This window comes from Oncorhynchus keta, chromosome 35, assembly GCF_023373465.1.
Source record: "Oncorhynchus keta strain PuntledgeMale-10-30-2019 chromosome 35, Oket_V2, whole genome shotgun sequence".
NCBI classification, from domain to species: domain Eukaryota; kingdom Metazoa; phylum Chordata; class Actinopteri; order Salmoniformes; family Salmonidae; genus Oncorhynchus; species Oncorhynchus keta.
Genome location: NC_068455.1, coordinates 58,467,768 through 58,477,844, shown reverse-complemented (window position 1 = coordinate 58,477,844; position 10,077 = coordinate 58,467,768). Strand labels below are relative to the sequence as shown.

Sequence of the window (10,077 nt, the reverse complement as noted above, 5' to 3'; positions counted from 1 at the left end):
GTCTACTGCATACTTAATCCCAGTCTAGGCTTGGTGAAATGGAGCAGAGCACATTGGGACAGTAATACCTCCAATCATACTGCTAATAAAACTTTATATAGACACGGCTTGCATCTTAAAAGACACCCCTCCACGCTTTAGATATTATGTTTCTATCAAGTCCCTAATTGTTTCCTTTGTTTTGCCAGATGTCCACTCCTGTGCTGGTAACAGGTGGCCACTTGTTTAATTAGTCCACTTGATGAAGCAGGACCTGAGATTAAGGAAATACATTAACATGGACTCTTGGTAGAACATTTTCATATCATCAAATGACTTAAAGAAATGAAAGAAATATGTTATTGGTGTCGACCACCCTTGATGTGTAAGAGTTAGGCCTATGTTATCTTCATCACTGATTTTGTAAACTCACTCAAACATACATAAAGTAAGTGGACATGTCTGAGCATGGGCATATAGGGAATGTTTCGTGTTTAAGTTTAATCAAGTTTAATTGGTTAGTTAAAAAATCCATTGCCATTGTCTAATCTGCACACAAAACTACCAACTATCACAGTATGGACAAAGTGATCTGTTTTAACTCAGTCCCTGACTAGGAGCGTATTGTGCAACATGTTTATTTCATGGCATGTGTACTTATAACATGCATACAATGCATTGTTATGCAATTCACTGTAACACAAAGCATATTTTATTTATTTAAGGTAAATTGGAATGTCACTGGATTAGATAATAGCCCCACAGTAACCATAAACTGATTATGAAGCATTTTTACTTTGTAAATGTAAAGACGGAAATTGCCTCTACAGGTGTACAATCTTAATTTGATCACTCTTTTGTTGTTGACGTTTTTCCTGCATCGCAGAAATGCAGATAAGCTTTATGATGTTCATAAATTCACTGAAAACCCGTACTAACACATGGTTATTTTAACAGTATTGTACATTCCATGTAGCCTCCAGCTAATAGCCTAACCGCTGATCAAGCAACATTATGGATTAAATCTTCCAATCCTGTTGCTGCCGGATTATTTAACTTAAACGATACTGGTCAAATTAAGATACTACATCTGTATGTCAGCTTTGCTCGGGGCATCCAAAAGGCTCATCACTCATAGGAGTTTGTGAGGAACGGACTCCATACTTGTTGCCAGTTTAAATCGTCTGGAAGACAACAATGGTAGCATAAATTTAATTCTGGGTTCATGCAGACATTATGACCGCTTCACTGAGTTGTTAAGACCTGGGGTTAGGGACAATTGACAAAGACGACCCACATATTGTTTTACTGAATTCAAACAGTGAATATTCATAACTACATACTTTGTTGGGTTTTGACTTTAGGCACATTGTGTAAAAACAGTGCCAGACCAAGATGAAGGGTCTGTTAAATGTATTTGGGGTGCAGGACTTTGCTCCAACCCTACTCTAATACCTGACTGAGCTAATAAAGGTCCTGATGAGTAGTTGATTAGTAGTACCAAATGTGTTTTAGCAGGGCTGGTGCAAAAGCCTGCACAGACAGTAGCTCTCCAGTAGGAGGGTTGGCCACCTCTGATGAACAGAAATGAGCAGGAAATAACAATGAAGCACATTTAAGAACTTAGTTACAGCATTTATTTAGTAAATAATCATGTGTATTGGCAGCATTCATAATCTCATGATTAAAACAATGGGTGTTTTCTTAATTGTCAAAGAAAATGAATATAATTATAACCTGAGACACAGAAAATAATCAACATGTATCACATTAACTTTAAATTCGGTCTTCCCAAAACTGATTTGAACTGAACAATTTTTTAAAAGCTCAAACTGAATTTCAAGTCATTAATAAATTCCTTTAATTCCATCAGTTAAAAACACTTTTTAAATCAAAATATTTCCCTGAAATTGATTCTCAAATGGACAATATTAGGCCCAAATTGATGTTCCATTCCTTATGCCATACCTTAATCTATCTGTAAGTTAACTAAATATTAGAATTTTCAGAATATAGGTATCATGGGTACAATAAAAAACAGTAATGGTTTGTAGGTAATGTAAAATGTAGGTGGCTATTTGAAATGCATGTATATGCGAGGCAATGTATGTGAGGCATACCAACATCTTAAGAGACATTCCCTTTAAATATATATTATGTTGAGTATACGGACATCTACATTATATTTAAGTTATGGAGATACATTTCAATTGAACTCAATGAAATTCAATTCCATCTTATTGCAACATCTTGAGGACAAGAGTCTTAAGCTTCACGCCTCTATACATTCTAATGCATCCTCAAGTCAGTCTTGATGTCAGGTTGGAGCCCAATTCATTACACAACAGTCAGGAATATATGATATATGATATATGCACAACACATTTATGATCTACTGTATATATGCATTCTTCTTAATTACATTGAGAATGAAAAGTTGTTGCAGCAAAAAGGCCTAACGAGAATCATTTAGCCAAATGCATGAGTCAGCACAACATTGGTACTTCAAGCTGAAATCTCTAACTGTAAAATATTGGTGCTCTTATATGTAAAAAATAAATATGTAAACAACAGGTAATTTAACCTGAACATGCATGAATCATGTGTCGATTACATTAGATTCAATTTTTTAAAGACGTATGCCGCAACTACAAGACTCAATACAGATGTAGAATCTTAATTTGATTACCCAGTTTCAGGAGAACTTTCCTGCAATGGAGGAAATTGTATTTGAGTTTTAAAAAGGCTTCTGAAGTTTGTAATTTCCACTTTGACATTTCAGACCTGAATTTTCCTTATGAAAAATGTATCCATTCAACATAACGTCAATTCATTATAATCCACATAATTCACGTCCTGTTGTTGCAGGATAATTGTTCGTGCAAACTGGCTCAAGTTAAGATCCTACATCTGTATATGTGGACTCACCTTCCTAGTACATTTGTAATTTAGCATAGACACTTATCTAGAGCCACTTATTAAAAGTTAATTATAATAAGGGGGCTAAACAACCAACTAAAAAATACCTATGTTAATTCTATGGCAAAGGTTAATGGCAAATTCCTTACTAAAATAAAAAAAAGTGCTAAGTGCAGATTTCAGTAGCACGGAGTTGAATGATTACAGAGGAAGTGGTACATTACATTATATAGTGTCATAAGACAATGGAGGATCCATCACGAGTGATGAAGTTAGGAGAGAGATAACGTTTAAATAGGGGAGTGTAGAAGACATACATGGGAACAGCAGTACCTAGCATCAAGCCCTGTGGGACACCAGTTGATGTAATGAGCATACAGCTCCTCACCAGGGTCCTTTTTAGATTTACAGTTGATGTAGTGTTAAAAAACAAAAATTGTACATACATCTATGGTTTAAGACAGTTGGTGGCACTCCTATTGGTGACGTGCCATTGACAAATATTTCAAGTCTAAACGAAAAACATGTATTTTTCATTATTGTAACATTAACATTCCCCATATATGATGCATCTTATATGATGAAGTAAAGAGTAGAAAACATACTACAATGTCAACCAGGAAATTAAAATTAAAGACCCTATCGTTATTACAACAACAAAAAACATTCCAGCGTCCACTACCATTTACGACCAATCAAGCTACAGAAAAAGGAGAAACTAGAAATATGACAGACAATTTACAGCAGCCGTCCCCACATTCAACATAAGAACAAATCAACATCAATCGGTGCCTACTCACTTACATGTACAGTGTTCTGAGACTCCACTGGGTCTTACATTAGGTACAGAAGACAACGTTATTATCATACATTCAATACATTAAAAATGATCAACTCAACAAGTGATGAGAACATTGAAATAGCTTGTTAAAAGATTAAAAGAGGAGTAATTCGTCAAAGATTTCTACAGCATGTTGAAAAAAATGTGGAATGTGTACAAAAGAATATAGAGGTAATATATCGGTGCATATGCACAATGTTACAGCCAAGTGTACAACAGCAGATAGATATAAATACAAGTATTTGGTATAGCTTGAAATAAATGTTGATACAATCCACTTGTTTCACCGTGACTCCCCATTGGGACATTTTTCAAATCATCTTCATTGGGAAGGTTCAATAATTTGGCAATAGGCAGTGTAGAGGTTTGAAAAAGTCTCAAGCAAACATAGTGTTTTACAACAGATGACTTTCTAGCATTGTGAGATGTTTCTAATCATGGATATCTGTGAAAGTTCAGCACTTCTGTGGAAATGTTGTCTAATTGATAGTAATGAAAGTGGAACACAAGACATTACCGCTGTGAATGGAAAATAACTCGTGGTTGGTTACTATGTAGTTAATATTAAAGGTGTTACTAGTGGTAGGAGCATCTTTTTTTAAAATCTTTAAAATAAATATTAGTGTAAACAGTAAAGCAAAGGAACCCTTGAACCATATAATTATGGAATGCAGTTAAATCATGGTACTGCTTTACAATATAGCAACCCATAAACCAACTTGCCAAATTCTTCCCAAAATAATGACTTATATAGCCTTCTGTAAAAAGCGTGTATCCAAACCATTTGGGAGACTGACTAAAAATGTCATGGCACAAATTATAGAAAAATTTGGCTGTGTATTGGGGACAGAGTTAGGGTTAATATTTAGTGTCATTTGAAGGTCTACATGGTCCTACAATCAACTTGAGGTTCTTAGTGATTTCCTTTTGAGTTTATCTCAAAAGCAATTTCCCTTTAAAGTGGTTTCCGCAATGGGACAATAGAGCACAATGGAGCCCCTAGTAATGATTAGAAAGGGGACTAGGTTGCACTTGGTAACATGTACTCGAGTTTGTGATCTAGTTCAGGCACTGTCAATCCTACGTCCTAGAGAGAAAGACAAAAAGACTGTGTGTATCCACTGGCCAACCAAGACTACCACCGAGCTTAGATGACACAAAACAGGGAGGTGAAGGCAGGCGGGGGGGGGCCGAAAGTGTGCACAGTGTATTCTCTGTCAGAGATGGCAGCCTATCGTCTGGTTCGAAGTGGGACAGAGCTCCTTCACTTATCTACACGTGAGTGCGGAAGTGGTGGGGAAAGGTCAGCGGTTGCCTGCTCCTCAACGGGATGAACCACAGGACTTTCCAGGTGGTGCCAAACACCTCAGCCAGAGTCCGCTGCCAGGATTCCTTTGACCCACCACCAGCGCCGCCTCTGTGAAAGAAAAAGGAAAAATGATGTGCATAAGCATGCAAGTCCGAATGGTCCCTAAAGAGGAAAAACAGAGGTCCCAACACTTGGGGAACACCAAATTCAATGAAATAGTACTGAGATGATATGTCAACTAACAGGCTGGACAAATTGTTTCCATCCAGATCAGTAAAACATGAAACTGAAGAGGCTGTCCACAGAGCCCAACAAAGTCTGCAAGTACTAAGAGGATTTTATTGTCCTTTGTATCAAAGGCAGCACAAAGGAGCAAAACCATGGTACTTACATTTTATTTGAGAAGTTAGCCATTTTCTCAATGGTGGTGGTGTCCTGTTAGAGGGTCACACAAGAGGGAAATAGTTTAAACAGTTAACATATTTGAGTAGTTTGCATGATCACAGACTGCCCTGGAACATTTATTTGCATTAATTAACAGGATGTACTTAGCCAGGCAAACCTCTTCAAGTGGAGGCCTTACACACAAAGCGATTCACCAAACAGAAAACACACCAAATACAAATGAGACGTAATTAAAAACAAAAAAAAAAACTCTTTAACTTAGGCAAGTCAATAAGGAACAAATTCTTATTTACAATGATGGTTTACCCCGGCCAAACCCTAACAACGCTGCATTAATGCACCTGCCCACCTGTACGGATTTCCAAAGGTTTCCAAAGTCAAGATGTTTTCTGAAAAGGACCTCTATCCGTTTAATCAACAATCAAAACAGCTAACTATCACGACTGCGTTTACTGTACATTTGTAACATATTGTTATCATCTTATTCCTGTTAGGTTGCTTTCTCGGTTAATAACAAACAACTGACCAACCTCCTGCCATTGCCCTTCCTCCTTACCATATGTTTTGTTGTATTAAAATAGCCAATAGCTTCTGGTGGCGTACGTCCATACATTGAGACTTGGAGGTGTAGGGCTTTGGCCAATCAGCAAATATTTTACTAAGCCTGTTCACAGGTCTGTGCAACAACAAGACGAGTGAGTATTGGACTAACTAGGCCTTCCTAAGCTGCGAGAAGGACCCGTGTTTACCTACACAGGGACATTAATGGCTTACCAGTCCAGATGGTTTTACTCAGCTGGGCTCACATTTAAGCTTTTAAGTCTATTGCACCTTGGTGTTGGTTCATTACATCCTGTCAATCCAGTCACAGAGGTTAAAGGTGAGGGCTCATCTAGGTCATGACAGCCAAGGACACAGAAAAGTTTACAAACACATCCTAATATTCCAACTACTTCGAGAGCAATAGGTACAAATCTGGTCTGAGTGTGGATACACTAGTCACATACCCAAGGAACAGAACTGAGGCCGAATGGCATACATCAATCAGTAAACAGTGCATACCGTGCTACTTTGACATACAGTGCATTCGGAAAGTATTCAGACCCCTTCACTTTTTCCACATTTTGTTACGTTACAGCCTTATTCTAAAACGTATTAAATAGTCCCCCCCCCCCCCTCATCAATGTACACACAATATCCCATAATGACAAAGTGAAAACAGGTTTTTAGAAATGTTTTTTTTACTTATTTACATAAGTATTCAGACCCTTTGCTATGAGACTCGAAAATTGAGCTCAGAGGTATCCTGTTTCCACTGATCATCCTTGAGATGTTACTACAACTTGTGGTAAATTCAATTGATTGGACATGATTTGGAAAGGTACACACGTGTCTATATAAAGGTCCCACAGTTGACAGTGCATGTCAGAGCAAAAACTAAGCCATGAGGTCGAAGGAACTGTCCGTAGAGCGCCGAGACAGGATTGTGTCAAGGCACAGATCTGGGGAAGGGCACCAAAACATTTCTGCACCATTGAAGGTCCCCAAGAACACAGTGGCCTCCATCATTCTTATATGGAAGGAGTTTGGAACCACCAACACTCTTCTTAGAGCTGGCTGCCCGGCCAAACTGAGCAATCGGAGGAGAAGGGGGTCAGGGAGATGACCAAGAACCCGATGGTCACTGACAGAGCTCCAGAGTTCTTCTGTGGAGATGGGAGAACCTTCCAGAAGGACAACCATCTCTGCAGCACTCCACCAATCAGGCCTTTATGGTAGAGTGGCCAGACGGAAGCCACTCCTCAGTAAAAGGCACATGACAGCCTGCTTAATTGCTGCCAAAGGTGCTTCAACAAAGTACTGAGTAAAGGGTCTGAATACTAATGTAAATGTGATATTTCTGTTTTTTATATATGCATTTGCAAAAATGTCTAAAAACATGTTTTTGTTTAGTCATTATGGGATATTGTGTGCAGATTGATGGGGGGGTCTAAGTAATCAATTTTAGAATAAGGATGTTACGTAACAAAATGTGGAAAAAGGAAAGGGGTCTGAATACTTTCCGAACGCACTGTACAACAACAACTTTGATATTTACTTGACCACAATTTTCTGACCACAATCTGTAATGAGAGACAGGAGAGAGATTTGACTCACTGTCAGGATGCCAGCCAGCTGAGTGTAGAAGAGGCTGCTCATGCCTCCGAACATCACCAGACCCATGATCGCAGACACTCGTATCAGGGCGAGCTCGTGACGCGCAGTAAATGCCTCCTATGAGAGAACCAGAAGAGGCCAAAGTCAACTTCACAGCACCATGCACATACCCCCGTCCACCTTCCATACATTCAGCATACCATCCCCATTCAAATATGAATCATCAAAACATAGACGGGAGAGTGCTTTTTATGTGTCTAACAGACAGGGATCTGTGAGAGATTGATACCATACTTTCCAAGGAAATAAGTCACATCTTGACTTAAGACGTAATCAAAAACTCTGACGAAATGCTTCCTTGTGATCGCTTTTACCAAATAGAACCAAGTCATGATTCAAACCATGTAGGGTTCTGTCCGGTGATTCATTCCTTGAATTAATGCTAGTTCGGTGTTGATAAGGCCTCACTTTTCATTCTTGACTTTACCTGGTCCAATGTTGTTAAGGACTGGAAGAAATAGTACTGGCAGAAGTCCAGAGCCAGGGTGAACAAACTGAGGACCTGTGTGTAAAAACAGAGCTGCAAAAAGAGCCAGTGGTTGTCCTCCCCTACACAATTATTGATCCTGCCAGGAGACAAGAGGGAGAAATTATATATTTTACAGGACTGCTCATAGGCCTAGTTACAAGCTAGTCAAATATCAAGCAGATTTTCCTAAGAGGATAAACATTTTTTTTAGGCATAAACCGTTAAATGAACTGTCTATTTCTTTTAGCAATGTGGCAAATGGCAATCCTGGGGGTGCTGCTAGAGAAGAGGTACAGTCTAGGTTCTAAATACTGTACAGGCGTCCCCCTCTCTTGGCCAGTTCGAGGAAAGACAATATCACCATCAGCTCTTTGAATGCTACACAAAATTCAACATTTCCCCCCACAAAGAGCTGCCCTGTATAGCTGAATCTCCTAGGGGAGTGATAGAAGTGTCTGAAGCCTTACCATGGACAGTGGTGGTCCATTCTACGTACACAATGGCCACAACGACTGCAGTGGTGGGACCTTTTTGGTCTCATCATGTTGCACTTGCTACACATTTCCCACTGCTCTCGCTCTGAAACAAAGTAACAAAAAAGGTCTCCATGTCATGACTGACCATGTCAAATTATATATACTTTTGTCATATAAAAAACCTTATATCAGCGGATCTTCTATCTGTATTCATGACACAGAGGGAGAGGCTGTGGAATGCCACATTACCTGAGTGAGGGATGTGGGGTTCGGTTGGGAGTCTGCCAGGGTCGGCCGTAGAAGCTCTAAAAAGTGCTGCCATACAGAAGGCTGATGCTAAGTAGTAACCTAGGAGTAGAGGAACATGATGACTATAGCAGTAAAAGTCTTTGATTATTCAGAAATAACTCCTGGTCTGTGGGATTGATACTCACTGACAACCAAGGCCCAGTGGATATGGCCCTCATAGAAATGTGGCAGCAGCACCAACTTGGGGACAAAGAAGGAGTTGTAGAGCCAGATGGCAAACACCACACTCATGCAGAACCAGCCCATGGGGTCCACCACAAAGTGCAGCCGAAGCTTCATGGTTCCTATGACTTGGGGACACAGAGAGACGAAGTGTCATAACCTTCCCTGGAGAAAAATATATGGATATGCCCATTGGCAGCTTATGATCAGTGTTAATCAAGAGGTTAGGTTGCACCTGTGAAGGTCTAACTCAATAAAAATTGAGCTCATAGTCAACTTTATCTCACTTTCTCATACTCGTCTGATTCTTATTGGATGCCTGTGTACATCATGAACCAATGATGACATGTTAGTGTGCACCCCCACCCATAAGTCACATTATGACACACACAATAATGTAATACATTCTGATTGTACCTTAACATATTGACACTTTACTAGCTAGCTACATATTTTCTGAAAGTAGACCATGTCATGCATACAAGGTAGACAGTAGACACATGAAAAATATATTGATTGCTGGCGAGCTTGTCTGACAGGTAGGTAGGTAGGTAGCTCGCTAGCTAGCTAGCTAGCTACGCGCGGGCTTGGTCTTTGTAGATAGCTAGCAGTAACAGATCCAAATGTAGCTAGCAATCACATGACTTTAGTTACTCCACCTACACGTCAAGCTGGGGATATGTATTCCTAAAATTCAGTGGGATACCCCACTTATTAGCACTGTCTTTTCCAATGACTCCACCGGTTCAGTTCTTAGTGGGTACTTCCGTGGAGATGCCGCAAATGAAATATTCTGTGACTGTTTTGATTTGCTGTCAGAAAGATTAGTCCTGCTGCCACCTACTGGAGGTGCGTTCGAACCTTTTTTGTATAATGTATTTTTTTTGTAAGCCAAATAAAATATTATTCTGGTAGTGTTATTTGTATGATGTATCTAATATGTATATATAATTGCAAAAAAATAAATGTAATTGTCCCAGCATGCGATCTG

General features: G+C 39.3%; 1 protein-coding gene across 2 annotated transcripts; it reads right to left on the bottom strand.

Annotated features, from left to right (window-relative positions):
- Positions 1-1,589: 1,589 nt before the first annotated feature.
- Positions 1,590-9,907, bottom strand: LOC118368743 (palmitoyltransferase ZDHHC21). Of its 2 annotated transcripts, XM_035753104.2 has the most exons (8): positions 9,750-9,907; positions 9,050-9,214; positions 8,865-8,963; positions 8,607-8,718; positions 8,098-8,236; positions 7,611-7,727; positions 5,440-5,483; positions 1,590-5,156 (listed from the first exon to the last, which is right to left on the bottom strand). In XM_035753104.2, the coding sequence occupies exons 2-8, from the start codon at positions 9,201-9,203 to the stop codon at positions 5,012-5,014; spliced, it is 810 nt and encodes a 269-aa protein (XP_035608997.1). In that variant the 5' UTR covers positions 9,204-9,214; positions 9,750-9,907; the 3' UTR covers positions 1,590-5,011. The 2 variants fall into 2 exon arrangements, with proteins under 2 accessions (XP_035608997.1, XP_052353136.1); XM_052497176.1 differs by lacking the exons at positions 1,590-5,156; positions 5,440-5,483 and adding an exon at positions 5,490-6,306.
- Between the last annotated feature and the right edge of the window lie 170 nt (positions 9,908-10,077).